Here is a 14,622-nt window from a genome sequence, read left to right as displayed (position 1 = left end):
TCTTTTCTCGGGCTGACTCCGCAGTAAAACACTTCGCTCCGTTCGCAGAATTAGCCAGCAATGGTGCTCACAAGCGTGGGAAAGATGGTTGGCCTCCAGCGGAAGGCGTCGGGCATCAGGAACATCTGCATATTGGCCCACGTGGATCACGGTAAGGCAGGTGCTGCTGTCTCCTCCTGGCCAGGAGACCTCCGAGTGTTGGAGCGGTGGTGAGATACTTTATTCACTGCTATAAAGTAGTAGGTTTCTGTGGATTTAGCTTTAAACTGTCCTGAACGTGATTCAGAAAACCGAATCTGCTTTATATACCTTTTTCTTGGCCTGATTCAACTTGTCTTGCATAAAAGAGCATCACACTGTAATAATTTGAAATAGCTGAAATGGAATGTTTCCTGTGATAGTGAATTTTGGCATGAATTTAATATATGTTTGCAAGGCATATTAATGTTTTTCTATGTTTTCTTAATAGAAGAAGTTTCTTTTATAGGTAGAAATAGTAAGCACTTTTTTTAGAACACAAATATTGTGTCTAACTGCATGTTATAGAGGTTCTGATATACTGGTTGCTATTTCAACTGCTCTTCTGGTCATGATAGGTAATTTTGCATCCACTCTTCAAAAATGAATTTGTGTGCATGTAACAGGAGTAATTGGATTTGTTTTTTGAAAGTTAATTTGTACTATTCATGGCGTTTTATAGTCTTTATTAATCTTGATATCTTAGAATACTGTATGTTGAATCTTTTCCCATCGTCTGTATTCATTTAATCTAAGTAATTTATTTTTCTTTTCAGGCAAAACTACTCTAGCTGATTGCCTTATATCTAGCAATGGGATAATCTCCAGCCGCTTGGCAGGAAAGGTAGCGTTACACTGTCACTTTTAACAGAATTCTGGTGTGTACATGCTGGGACTGTGAATTCTTGATCATTAAGGAAATTCCATCTATAGTCCTGCTAAACCTCGTTTTCTCACCATCGTACTCTGACATTGTGAAGATGTTTCTGCAGACTTATGATCTTCTCTTTTGTTTCTGTACTCAGCTGAGATACCTCGACAGTAGGGAAGATGAGCAGGTGCGAGGAATAACAATGAAATCTAGTGCAATTTCACTGCACTTTGTAAAAGGTAAGTTGTTGATGCTGGCACATATAAATTTTAATATATATTTCCATTGATTTTCCCTGTCTCTTTGTTGTAACTGTTGTGATCTTTGTGTGCAGCTTTTACTTTTGTGTTCCTCAGTGTTAGGCTGTAATTCTGCAGACACTTAGGCCAGTAAGTCAGCCAGGATAATTGAGTTCCATCTCAGGGTCAGGAAAAACATCTTCAATCATATCTCCGAGTGGAGGCCATGAGAGTAGTTGCCTTATCTTTTATTTTAGGTATAAATATGTATATTTTGATCTTAAGTCTTGAATTAATGTCACTTGAAGACAAGTCCTTCTTTCAAAAAAACACAAGTTTTACTACAGTCTTACTGCTTGGTTGAGGTACCTGTAACATTGTGCTGTAAGGGTTTTTATAGTGTAGTTAGTGTCAGGACATTAAAAAATAATAGCTGAAGCAGTATAACTGGGTGGCTGGAAGAAATATCTTTGAAATCTGTTCTGAAATATTAATTTATTGTTTGATCCTAGGTGATCAGGAGTATCTGATCAATTTAATAGACTCCCCAGGGCACGTGGATTTTTCTTCAGAAGTATCTACTGCTGTCCGACTCTGTGATGGTTGCATCATAGTGGTGGATGCTGTTGAAGGAGTCTGTCCACAGGTGAAATAAAGTGTGTTAAGCAGAGAAAGAGTGGAGTAGACAAAGTCTGAAGTGGGTTGTGTAGAAATAAAAGATGAGCTGTCTAAGAAGTTTTACAAAACTTTTAATGAATGACAATGCAGCTGAGGTATAAGAGTGAGTAGTAAAAATCATAGTTGTGCTGGAAAACTGAACAGTGCTGGTGAATGGGTGTAGAGATGCAGGGTTGAAACAGTGGGTATGCCATTTTCAGGTAATATTTTGATGGAGAAAAGTCTTAAGGGAAATAATTTCATATATTTATATGGGCTTTCAGGGTTTGGAAAAGAATATACAAAATAATGAGGGTTTTTTTTCATGGCTTACTTTCCTAAATAGTTTTTTTTGTTATTATGGGTGTTTTTGCCATGAAATCCCACTGTTCTGCAGAATTAATCAATAACTAACACTGTACACCATGGGAGTCAAATTTCTGGTTTGAGTGTCAACCTGTCCTTCATTATATGTTTATTGAATTTTAGAATTCTATTTGAATTTTTTTTGATGTTCTGTCTTTTTGGGACTATCAGGCTTTCTGTAATGTGTTTATTTAAAACTCTTTCCTTCTCAGACTCAAGCAGTCTTGCGGCAGGCGTGGCTGGAAAATATCCGTCCGGTCCTGGTGATCAACAAAATCGACCGCTTGATTGTGGAGCTGAAGCTCACCCCTCAGGAAGCATATTTGCACCTTAAGAATATCTTAGAACAGGTATTTGTGCTGAGGGGTCATTTCACACAGCAGATTTTGTGGCATCGTGTAACATCCAGTCTGATTTTTAACGTTGAGGTGCATCTTATTCCTGGCTGGTTTTGAGGTTCATTCAGAGTGCCTGTGATGGAGAAAAGAGCAGTAAATGCCTCTTGACAGGTCACCAGGAAAAGTCTTCATTTCTAGAAGTAATGTGCTGAATGTTTTGTTTTTCTGTTAAATTACTTAAACTTCCTGGAAGTAAACAAATGTTAGACGATTCCTGATACTGATGGATTTGTGTAGGACTAAAGTTGTTTCATCTTTTAAATCACGGTTTAAGTTGCTCTCAAACTTTTTCCCCCGAGTTCAGTAGGGAGCATTTATCTGCCTGGTTTCCCTTTGCCCTCTGTTGTTTGCTTTGTTGGCAGAAACAAGTTCCTGTTTCACCATTCCTTGTTGTGAGAGACAGAGTGTGTTACCTGTGATACTCTGTGTGATTCAGTCCTGGTGTGGCTGACTTTGACTTGGAAACTGCATGGTGTTTATGTCAGAACATCAGCCTCATAAACTCCTGTGGTCTTCACATGTGTAGAATTAGGTGTGTTTTAATTGCCAGGCATGCTACCTTGTTAAAAAATCTTCTCTCTTTATGTTTTTGAGGGTGGGAAAATTATATTTTAATTGCAAGGGTTGTGAAAGAGTGAATGAATCTGAATTTACATACCCTTCTCTAGATCAATGCAGTCACTGGAACACTTTTTACCTCCAAAGTGCTTGAAGAAAGAGCTGAAAAAGAAACAGAAAGTGAAACCGTTTCAGACACATCCCCAGGAGATCAAGTTTATGACTGGAGCACTGGATTAGAAGACACTGATGATTCACATCTCTATTTTTCACCAGAACATGGAAATGTGGTGTTTGCCAGTGCAATTGATGGCTGGGGCTTTGGGTAAGTTTGAGATTTAATTACTGACTTTTTAAAAAATTTGATTACTGCCATTAATCTTAAAGTATTTCAGTTGTGTCTGAAATGTTTCTAAAGATGTTTATTAGATTATGTAGCTGTGCATAAATGATCTGAGTGACAGGGATCCCTGTGTTTTGAGCTTTTGAGTCCACAGTAGGGTCCAGCCTAGCCTGGTTAACAGTATTTTCTTGCTTGCTGCTGTTGGATAGACTGCAGCAGGCAAGGCCAGAAGCTGCAGGCGGGCAGGGGCTGGTGCAGGTTCACTGTTTGGGTTGGAGGGCAGCAGGCTGGGAGCAGTGCCCGTGTTCTGGTCGCTGGCCACGAGGTGGAGGCGTTGTCTTCATCCTGGAATTGGAATTGGAGTGATTCGCTCGGTGGTGACACAGGGAATGTCTCGAGTATGCAGAGCCCTTAAAGAAAATGATTTCCAGGATTTTTAAATCAAAGTCAGACTGTAAATCAGGTGCCATGTGTAGTTTGTTGTCCAACACAAACAGCTCTTGTCACTTTAGAGGGGAGGGAAAACAAAATGGGCTATTTTAGTTTAATTATCTTTCAAGACTATTTTGTTTCTTCTGATGAACTGTCAGGCCCTGACTCTGAAAAATCATACAATGGAGGGGGGAAAGAAAGTATTACTTAATTACTTACAAGAATTTCTTCTGTACTGCCAGCTACAGTACTGTGTGCTGAAATATGAATCAGTGAAGCTTTTTCTTAATTGTGGAAAGTCTTGACTGCTGTTTCTTTGTTGTGAGTTCTTTTCCTGAAGGTATTAGCAGAAAAAAATTAGCTTGTTAGGCAGTGCCAGCCTCATCCAGTGTGGCAGGTACATATGCTTTTCTCATAATCCTCAAGTGTTGAAAAATGCCATTAATGTATATACAGGAGCTGCTGGCACAAGAATCTTGAAAGTTCTCCCTGAATTGAGAGTTTAGGTAGTTTCTGGAAAATCTCTTTGGGCTTAATTCAGAACTCACAGCTTATGTGTTGCTAACAGGGACAGGTCCTTTTTTTAGCTGTGTAAAAACTCAAGAATTCTGAATTTCAAAGAAAAGATTATCAAATAGCTCTGTTCTGTAAAAAGATTGTTGCGGTTGTGTGCATTTGCCTGCATGCACAGGGAGCAGATATGTGGAAATATTTTCTATTCCTGCTCATTAAACATTTTCAGCAAGGAAGCCATAACATGTTCAGGACTCCCTCTCTGGGCTGAAGCAGGCTGCTTTTGTTAACTGATGGGGACTGCTGAACAGCATAATTGGCTTTACAGCACACTTATGGCATTACAGTTTTATATAATTTTCTTGGGTTTACTCATTATTAAAGTTATGATTCAAACAACAAGAAGTTTCATAAGTGGTTCATTAAAAATAATTACCACCATCTAAAGGCTCAAGTGTGACTCAAAAGAATGCTTGGTTTTTAACATCTTGGTTTTTGATGAGGGGATAGTACACAAATGTTTACTTCAAGTAAAGCCTTGAAGTTGACTTGAAACAAAACAAATCCATTCAAATACTGTTGATGTTTTTGATCTGTTATGACTCAATATTTTTGCAGGTGTAAATGTTAAACAATGTGAACTAAAGTGAAGACAATTGGAAAAGTGGGAGTAAAACAAGGATTTGAGATTTTTATGTGATTTTCACATAAGCTGTTGTTGTAAAAAACATTGCACTTCCTCAAGATATGTCTTCTTTGCTTTTAGAATTGAACATTTTGCCAAACTGTACAGCAAAAAAATTGGAATCAAGCCTGCGGTACTTCTGAAGACTTTATGGGGAGATTATTATCTAAACACAAAAGCAAAGAAGATAATGAAAGGTGATCAGGTATGGAGGGTGTCAAAAAATATAACCTGATTTTCATTTTGGGGTTATTTTTTTTTCCTTATTGTATTCTGAAACTTGACCTCAGTGCCTGTTGACTCAGTGTTACTGGAGGTGTAAAGTCACTGGGACAGCCTTGCAACAACTCTTGGAGCATAAAACATTCCAAAATTGACCACTCAAATGCTGCCTGGAGGAAATCTCATCTAACCATGCTCACTAAATAAGGGACATGGCTTCAAGGTTTCAGCATCAGTGAAACACACAAGATGAAAGGAAGATTAACAGTGTAGAGACAAGAGTAATGGGTAATGGGTCTCTGTGAAGAGCTCTTCCACAGCTAATGGTTTAGGATATTCACATTTCTTGGGATTTAGGATTTAAACAAACTTTTTTGCTGTAGGGAATTTCCAGTGAATGCTGTACTGAAGCTTTGGTCTGAGAACTACACTTCTCTAACATTAAACATTTCCACCATTGAAAGTTAAGGGAAGAGAGACTAGTTTCTGTATTTTCATGTAATTGTGATTTTTTTTGCTGTTTACATAGGTGAGGATGAATAGTTATAAAAGGGTTGATAAGCAGGCTCAAGGTAGTCATGTGCCATATTTATCAGGTCCTTTTTTTGAAGCTGAAACCCTTGTACTCCACTTTCAAATTTCATGTTTATTTTGTGCCTTATACCATTCTTATAAGTCAGACTTCTTGATTTTGAATAAAAGTTTTACATGTTCATAGTGAAAAGTGCAGTCTTAAGCCTGTTGAAGAAGTGAGGAATTGCTGGTAATGAGCTGTTTTTATCTTCTACCAGTCAAAAGGAAAGAAACCTTTGTTTGTGCAGCTGGTGCTGGACAACATTTGGAGTCTGTATGAGGCTGTTATGAAAAGGTGAGGACATCTATAAAGTTTTCAAGGCGTCTCTTTCCATGTGCTTTGGTGTTTTTTTAAAATACTCAGAAATAATAGATACTGGTTATAAATTGCTTCTGTGGGTTTTTTATCTATTTATTATTTTTCTTACAGAGACAAAGAAAAAATAGAAAAGATAGTCACCTCTTTGGGATTGAGAATTGGTGCCCGGGAGTCCCGGCATGCAGACCCAAAAGTTCATCTAAATGCCATTTGTAGCCAGTGGCTACCAATATCTGATGCAATCCTCTGTATCCTTAAAAAAGATTTGATTTTTATTTCTATTGGCCATTCCCAGACTTCAGAGTGTGCTCACATATTTCAGTGTGTGATTTGGTATAATTTGGTTTTTTTTTTTTAATGTTTGTGCCTAAGCTGGCTGGACCTATCTTCTTGCTTATAACATTAAAAGTTATGTATCTACCATTATTTTTACATTTCTGCCAACTTTTTGTTTTTGCATATCTTATTTTAAGGAAACAAACTGGAGGTAATTAGACAATTTCTTATTTCAAAATCAGCCTTTGCTGTTTGTCAGCTTTGCACATTGTTTATAATGTGATCTATCTTATATTATGGTAGATGTGCACAAATTACTGATGTATAAATACTAATTACTTCTGTAAATCTTGCCCCAGTGGTGCTGTTTTTAGCTTCCCAGCTGCCCTTAGGACAGGCCACCCCTCCTAAATAGCAAAAAATTGTTGCTGGCCTGAGAGGGACCTGAGTGCACTGTGACAACAGCTGGATTTGGGATCTGCTGCTGCTGGCAGTTCATGTACGAGGCTCAATTAAAGAAGCATTGAAAGCATTTGTGTTATTGGTGGCATTCAGTAAGAAAATACAAATATGTATCCTTAGCAATGTGTTTTAGCCATGGTGTGTAATAAAATTCCCAGTCCTCTGGACATCACAGCAGAGAGGGTGGAAAAGCTGATGTGTGTTGGATCAAGAACATTTGATTCTTTGCCACCAGAAACTCGGGAACTGAAAAGTGGTGAGTAGGTGTTCTCCCACTGACATGAAGGGTAATGGTGGTGGTCCTGGTGGTTTTGTTTGTCTTTGGATTGAAAGATGTGTAGTAATCTGCATGTAAATTTATAAATATTCCACTTCCAGTAACTTTGCTGATATTTGTCATTGACATGTCATAGTTTTATGGCCATGCATTTTTATTGCATCCCATATATTCCTGGATTTTAGACAGCTTAAGCTGCAGGTAATGTAAAGTCCAGGACTCTGAAACTGGGGGTTCTACAAGAATACAAGGTTAATACGTGTTTTTAGTTCTCAACAGTAAAAGTGGTTATGCAATTGAGAATTGAATATTTTGCTAACTTGTATATTAAAATCATTAATTTTTAGCCAGCAGTGGTTTGAATTTGAATTTAATTTTTGCAAGTGTATTGATTAGCTTTTAGTAATTAATTATTAATCATAGTGCAGCGTTTTGAGGAGAGCTTCAAGAAATCTAAGAGGATGAGGTATCAAATGTGAATTAAAATGAGATGTGAGCATCAAATTGAAAGGCTGTTGAAATTGTTTCCCAGCAAGGAGAATACTTTGAGGTACTGAATAAATAGTGTTCTGTTTTAATCCTGTGCTGCTCCCTGGTTTCCACTATGATCTAAATCAGCCTGTAAACTCAAGTTGGTTAATTTGGGTATATATACTTTTTTATCAAGGGTTCTGTTTTTGAAGTCTTGCTCATTTTATTACAAAACATACTTGAAGATACAGGCACCGTTATCAAATGGTTAGGCCAGAGAAATTTTCTACTTTTTTCCTGTTGGTTTGTCCTTAGCATATCATCTATTGAAACTGGAAATAAACAGTAATGCCTACAAAATTAATGTAAAGTCAAAGCTTTGTCCATACTTTTGGGGAAAAAATATGAAAATAACTTCCATTTGGTTTTTTTCAGCTTTTATGAAATGCAGTAGTGAAGAAACAGCCCCAGTTATTGTCTTTGTTTCCAAAATGTTTCCTGTTGATGCAAAGGCATTGCCACAGAATAAACCAAGGTAGGAAAATGCAGTGTGATACTTTCTGATCTGTGTTAGTTGCTTCTGGGGAAAAAATTATGTTGAAGGCGTGGACAAGTTGGTTAAGACCTGAGAAAATAATTAATGAATTACTGAAATGCAGTCAAGTCTTTTCTGCAAGTAAAGATTTTCTGAATGAGTTCAGGGGGTGATTTGTTTAATCATAATACTTTTAGAAGATACAGCAAATCTGTTGGAGAATAGTACTGTTGTCCAAAGGTATCGTCCTAATGCGTGCAGTGTGAGCAGTTTCAGGATGTCTGGTGGAAATGATGGGCTTGTAAAATGTGCTTGGTTTTTCAGCAAGGTTGTGTTGGGGTGGTCACAGCAGATTGTGTTTGTACCAAGGAACACTTCCCATGAAACTGGGCACAGCAGCTCAGTGATGGTCCTGCCCATTGCAACAGCAAAATACAATGAGTTGATTAAAGTAGTGCAAATCTTGACTGGCTTTTTACAGTGATTTGAAGGGCACTAATGCACTTCCAAAGATTTTTTTCTGGGAGATTTGGAAGATTTTTTGTTACAGCTTTTTGTTGTTTAATAGCCATCCTGTTTTCTTTGAGGAATAGGTCCTTCTAGATCCCATTTTCCTGGCACACTTAAGTGTACTGCTTTAACCACCAGCTTTTTCTGCAGATGAAATGTACTTTTCTGATGAGTTTACAAGAATGGGGTTCATCTTAACCTTTCATCCCTCCAAGCCTCTGGAGTGTTTTCAGTCAGCAACTTCTATGTTAACTGGCCATTTTACATGTTGGGAGGGATTGTGACTTCGTGGTTTGTCACATTGTACAGCAAAGTAATACAGAAAATGACAATTTTCCTGCTAAATTACACTGTGTTTAATCTTTGTGCAAAAACCAGTTCTGCTACTGTAGTAATATTGAAAACTTCACTACTACCTCAGCTTTTTATCACCCTTGCTAGCTGGATTTCAGGTGTTTCTTACCAGGGTTATCTGCTGCAGACCTTGCAGCAGAGCTCCTCCCCGGGCTGTTCCCTCGCACCGAGGCAGGGATGCGGTGTGCAGGGCTCAGCCGGCACTAGGTGGTGCAGTTCTGCTTCCAGCGCTGTCCCGAAGTGTCTGAGCCAGGAGCTCTCCCAGGTGTGGCAGGCAGCGCCATTCCTGCTTTGTCTCCTTTCCTGGGGGTGGGCTCCAGTTAGCAGAGACTGCTGCACCGAAGCCATCATTTTTTGGCTCTTCTGTCACTGATAATGACCTGGTTTTTTATTTGTTGGGAGAATCGCGAGTCTTTGAGGTGATGAGTATGTGAAATAGGGGCAAAGGTGGTTTTTACATATGCCAGACAGAGAAATTTTCAGTATCCTAGTTACTTTCCTTCCTTTGTCCCTGTTTATTCAGTGCATTGAAAATTTTACTGTCTTGCTCTGTAGTTTGTGTGAAAAGTATCTCTTGCTGGCCTTCATATGAAATAATTCAATTAGTTGCTAATTAGCTAACATTAAAATGAAATCACGTGTGTCTTTCTTTGAGAGAGTTAGTCATTATTAGTAGTGTGTGATTTTTGCTGATTAGGTAATGTCTAAGATTTGTTTTGAAGTGACAGTTGGCTTCTATTAATTGAAAAATAGCAATAGAGCTAAATGTGTATTTCTCAATAATTGATTTGTTAATCAGGGTAGCCAGTTCTTGAAGAAATTGGAAAAGGAGGTTAGTTCTAATGAAGGAAAGCAATCTCCAGGGAACAAAATCCAAGTGTTTTAAAAACACAGCATTGTGTACCTGTGGTTCTTGAGCATATTTTTAATTGTATTGGTCATTGTGTGCTATTTGCAGTTACTCAGTGAAGATTGTGCTTGACAGAATTGCGTGATGGTTGAGTGGAGCATGTGAGATCCAGTATTTAAACTGGCATTCCATGAGGGTGCTCCATAAGAATGCCTGAACATGGGGAGAAACAGAGAATATCTACACTGTGTCTATTAGCAATTGTTTCCCATTTTCCTGTTGAAGAACATGAACAATGTTGTGTGTTTCACTTACATGGTAATTTTGAGGAGCCATAACTGTGCTCTAGTGTATCTTGATGTTTGTCTGCTGGGCTCACCTAAGGTTATTTGCATCCCTTAAGAGTGGGGAAGGACTGATTTTAAGCTTGTTAAAGCCTGTAAAAAAAATCTAAGAGTTTTCTCCAGATTTTTTTTTTGCAAGACTTGTCTTCTACTTCCAGAGGGAAGCAATGTAGATCTATGCTAATATCTTTTTTCTTTTTGTGAGGTAGTGCTAGGTAAGGTTACCTTTTCGTAACTTTGTTAGAAGATTCAAACTGACTTTGTAATTTTTAATAGTTTGCCTTATTTCTGCCATCTGCTTGTAATACTTACTAAGCATAAGTTGGGAAAAGCAAAAAGCTCTTCTAAGTCCAGGGTGTACAGTAAATTATAACAAAGGATGGATTTTTAATTAAAACAACCTCCTTTGAGACTGCTGTTGGCAACTAATACCTCCTTGAAGGTCACTTTAAAATTAATAGATTCTATACCAAAGCTGTATGATTTTGCTTTTACTGTTTAAATAGCAGAATACATGGGAAAATTGTTCATTGTCAAGTTAAAGCAGGTTGTCAGCTTGTATTTATCTTTCCTTGAAAAGATTTGAAAATTGACTTTTTGTATGGTACTGCTATGTCATTAGTCTTTACCAGGTTTTGTAAAGAAATGAAAATTGCAAGTGTTTTGTCTTCCAGTTTCTTCTGTCTGATCTTCTGAAATTATTTGCGAATTCACACCAAGTCAGGCACAAATGTAAATTGTTGGTTGGGCTGAGAAGATGAACAGATTAGGACCTCTCCTCCACTTGCTTTATGTAATGGTTATTTGATGATGCCTGTGGTTATTTATTCTGTATTTCTGTGTGCAATATTAGGTGTTCATTCATCATGTGCTGTTTCTTGCTCTCATTTCTACTGGTGTGTGATATTGAACCTTAGTCTAAGACAGAATGCTCGAGTGTAGATGTAGAAATAAAAGCCAAGCCTGGCATTTAGGTACAGGGTATATAAATGTACTAGTTTGCTTTTCTTGAGATTCAGAATTCTATCTTTATATAACCCAGTGTAAAAGAGAAATATTTAGTAGTTAATTGCAATTGCTTCCAACTAATCCCTAAGGGTATTTAATGCAAAATGTTAGAAAATATAAACTGAATATCATATGTTTGTTATGATGAATTCATCTACTTACTTAGTGAAGCTTTATGTGTAGATCTCAGTCATGTAGTGCCACGTGAGCAACAGGAAGCAAATCCTTTTTTACCTCAAGTCCATCTTATAAGGCTGAATAATGTAAATAAAAGTGTACAGAAGAAATTCTATTTCTTCCTTCTAGTGGTAATAAAGAAAAGTCTGTTGAACAGATAAGACAGTGCACTAAAATTATGTTTCACTACTGCCTGGGGGATATAAAAGCTATAATACCTCTCCTATTTTCCTCCAGATAATATGAAAGGTTCTTTCTCCTCAGTCAGCTTGAAATCAGGACTGTTTTTTCTCTTATATGTCACGCTGAAATAGACACTTCCCCATACAATTCTGCATGAAATTACGGTGATAGTTGTTTCATTGTTTTGTGCTACAGCTTGTTAGCATGTGTTAAACAAACAGACTGTAGTGTGCTTCATTTTTCTTTCTAATGTTTTATAAAAAGTGTATTGGGAAAAAAATACTGTGATTTTTGCCAAATCTTCAGCTGAAATGACATTGATCAAAATGAGAACCTGTATAAAGCTCCAAGCTCTGTAAGAAATTACTGTCTTCTTGCAAGTAAATTAATTTCTATGTTTAAGGCAATATGACTTGCAGCGGCTTCAGTGTGATCAGAATCCATCATGTTCTATTTTCATTTGCAGTTTGTTCTAAATTGTAGTGTGTGCATTAGAAATGAATAGGGCATGTATCATCTGAATGGGCTGTCAGATTTACAGGTTTGCATCTGAATTTGGCATCCAGTTGCATAACTAATAGATGCTTTTCAAAAATTAACACCCGTTATGGTTATCATGAAATAGATTTCAGTAATAATATACACTTGAATCTGGCTAAGAGCTTGGCAACTGATCCAAGAGCAAAATACAGAGTAATGGCTGAAATTTGAATCTCTGGACATACTATAGTTTGTGTAGTGGTGAGCTTAAGTGAGTAAAGCTTGTAACGTTGTGGAAGAGTTTTACTTCAAATTTTTTTTTTTTTTTTTTTTTTTTCACATGCAGCATGTGAGATAAATCAGAGATCACTTTATTAGTCTGGAGTGTTTTTCCAGGCAGAGTTTGACAGCTTGGGATTGATACCTTATTTCATTACGTGTCTCAGAATGAATGATAACTGCTATATAATGTAATACAAACAGTTGAGTATTCCCTGCTGAAAGAGTCCTGTAAGACTGTTGTATGAAATTTTATGTATGTTGTGATTTGGATAATTTTCAGTTGTTGCTTTTGTGTTAACACATTTATTTCTACTGTGAATTGTGTACCAGTCCCATTGCAATAGAACTAATAATAAATGATCTTAGTAGATGTACATTAGTCTGTGAATGGGAATTGTTCCATAGACATTAAAAAGTTCAATCCAGAAATTAATGAGCTTGTAAAGGATTAGGGAGACCACTGGACATACCCTGTGCTGAAATGTAGCTGTCCTTAGGGATGTTGTTGAAAGGATTCTTTGAGTGCCAGGTGAGCAGAGCAGCAGCCAATGGTTCACTAGAACTTAATTCTGTAAAGCAGAGTCATGAATAGGATTCTCTATAAATCACATGAATTTAAAGATGTTATCAGAAATTACTCCATCCACACCTTGTGAAGTTAAACATCTGTCCATGAGCTCATGCAGTTTAAACTGGAAAAAACTGTATGGAGAGAAAGCATTCTCAGAGCTTGAAAACCATTGTTCCTGGCATGAGAGATGCATCACAGACATTTGTTGGCAGTACTATTAGTTTTTTGGAAATCAGTGGATGTTTTGACTGTGGTGTTTCCTTTATAAAATGGTCTGAAGGTTAAAAACATAAACATAACACTTCAACAATCAAAGACAAATTTCTTTGGCAGTTTTGTTCTGATTATTCACTCTGAATTTTTGAACTGCTTTCGATTGGAGTCTGTCTTTGATAATGTGAAAGAGTAGAGAAGCTGTCATGTTCAGAGGATTGATTGCATGAGGAAGTTTAGTTGTCATTCAGTTTGAACTAAATGTACTGCCCTGGGGGAGTGTGGGAATCATGGAAGTGTAGTCAGCAGGAGCTTGCTCACATTACCTGAAATCTAATGCCTTTAATCAACAATCTATTAAATGCCAATAGCATGTGTATTATACCCTTTCCCATGTTATTATTTCCATAGCATTTGTTTACCACATGTTTGAGTTTAAGATGAGTTGTTAATGATGTGATCACCCTTCTGTGCAAGCTCCATTACTTGTGCTGAGTTCCAGTGTCTGGGTGCTGTAGCATTTCTCTGGAATCAGGGAATCTGTTTCTACTACAGAATTTTTATTTGTTGGTTTTTGTTTGACTGCATGTTGCCTTTTTTTTTTCTGCCAATATCATGAGGCTGTTTTTTCTTTCTTACGGAGCGAAAAAGGGGAAGGGGGGAAGAAGAAACATCTTTCTTTTGGTGTATGTAGGCAGCTTTTCAAAATTGTTTTTGCTTCTGATTGGTTTTGCTATGGTTTTGCTAACTGGAAAAATTGAATAAATCAGGGTATAATTTGAAACTGGTTTTGTTGCAAATCCAGTGCCTTATGTGCATTAATCTTGTTCTGTGTTCTGCTTGATGGTGTTACAACTCTATATGGGAATTTGACAACATTTTCTTTTTGCAGTTTCTAATGATACTACTGAGAGTGACTAATTTTGTAGAAATTGGTGGTGACAGAAACCACGATGGAAGTCTAGGTTGTACCTGCTAGTTAAAGTCCCACCTACACTCAATCTGCTTTTTTATCAAAATGAGAGTATTATTAAGTGTGTTTATATGTATTGCAACTTAGACCAGTGCATTCAGAATCTTAAGGTACCTTTAATCTTTGTGCTTAGGGTTATTTGACACCTAAATACAGTGATACTCTGAGAAATACCATATAAAGTGGAAAAAAGCAAAGAAACTTTTTGCTTTTACTCTCAGGATTATTTACAAAAATGGAAAGTATTTTTGGACAATCAGATGTGTTGGAATGCATACATAGTCCCTGTATGTATACTATGTCATCATATATAGACTGTTTATGACACCCTTGGCAGTCTGATCTGTACTTTCCCTATCAATCTATCTCCTCTAGAAATTTTTCTGACATTCCAGACCTTTAAATAACTTCGAACAGCTGCCTTCAGGAAAAAAAAATCATGAAAAAGTTTTCTTCTCCACC

At 37.2% G+C, this 14,622-nt stretch overlaps 1 protein-coding gene across 1 annotated transcript in view; it reads left to right on the top strand.

Moving 5' to 3' along the window:
* Window positions 1-14,622, top strand: part of EFL1 (elongation factor like GTPase 1) — a 61,004-nt gene that overhangs the window by 418 nt on the left and 45,964 nt on the right. Inside the window, exons 2-12 of the mRNA XM_063412568.1 lie at window positions 49-151; window positions 795-862; window positions 1,044-1,128; window positions 1,641-1,774; window positions 2,364-2,501; window positions 3,218-3,432; window positions 5,162-5,285; window positions 6,094-6,170; window positions 6,306-6,442; window positions 7,066-7,188; window positions 8,116-8,215. Coding sequence (XP_063268638.1) covers window positions 61-151; window positions 795-862; window positions 1,044-1,128; window positions 1,641-1,774; window positions 2,364-2,501; window positions 3,218-3,432; window positions 5,162-5,285; window positions 6,094-6,170; window positions 6,306-6,442; window positions 7,066-7,188; window positions 8,116-8,215 — 1,292 coding nt within the window. The 5' untranslated portion in view covers window positions 49-60. The remainder of the gene's footprint in view (window positions 1-48; window positions 152-794; window positions 863-1,043; window positions 1,129-1,640; window positions 1,775-2,363; window positions 2,502-3,217; window positions 3,433-5,161; window positions 5,286-6,093; window positions 6,171-6,305; window positions 6,443-7,065; window positions 7,189-8,115; window positions 8,216-14,622) is intronic.

This window comes from Prinia subflava, chromosome 15, assembly GCF_021018805.1.
Source record: "Prinia subflava isolate CZ2003 ecotype Zambia chromosome 15, Cam_Psub_1.2, whole genome shotgun sequence".
NCBI classification, from domain to species: domain Eukaryota; kingdom Metazoa; phylum Chordata; class Aves; order Passeriformes; family Cisticolidae; genus Prinia; species Prinia subflava.
Note: the sequence above shows the minus strand (reverse complement) of the source record. Positions and strands in the feature narration are given on the sequence as shown.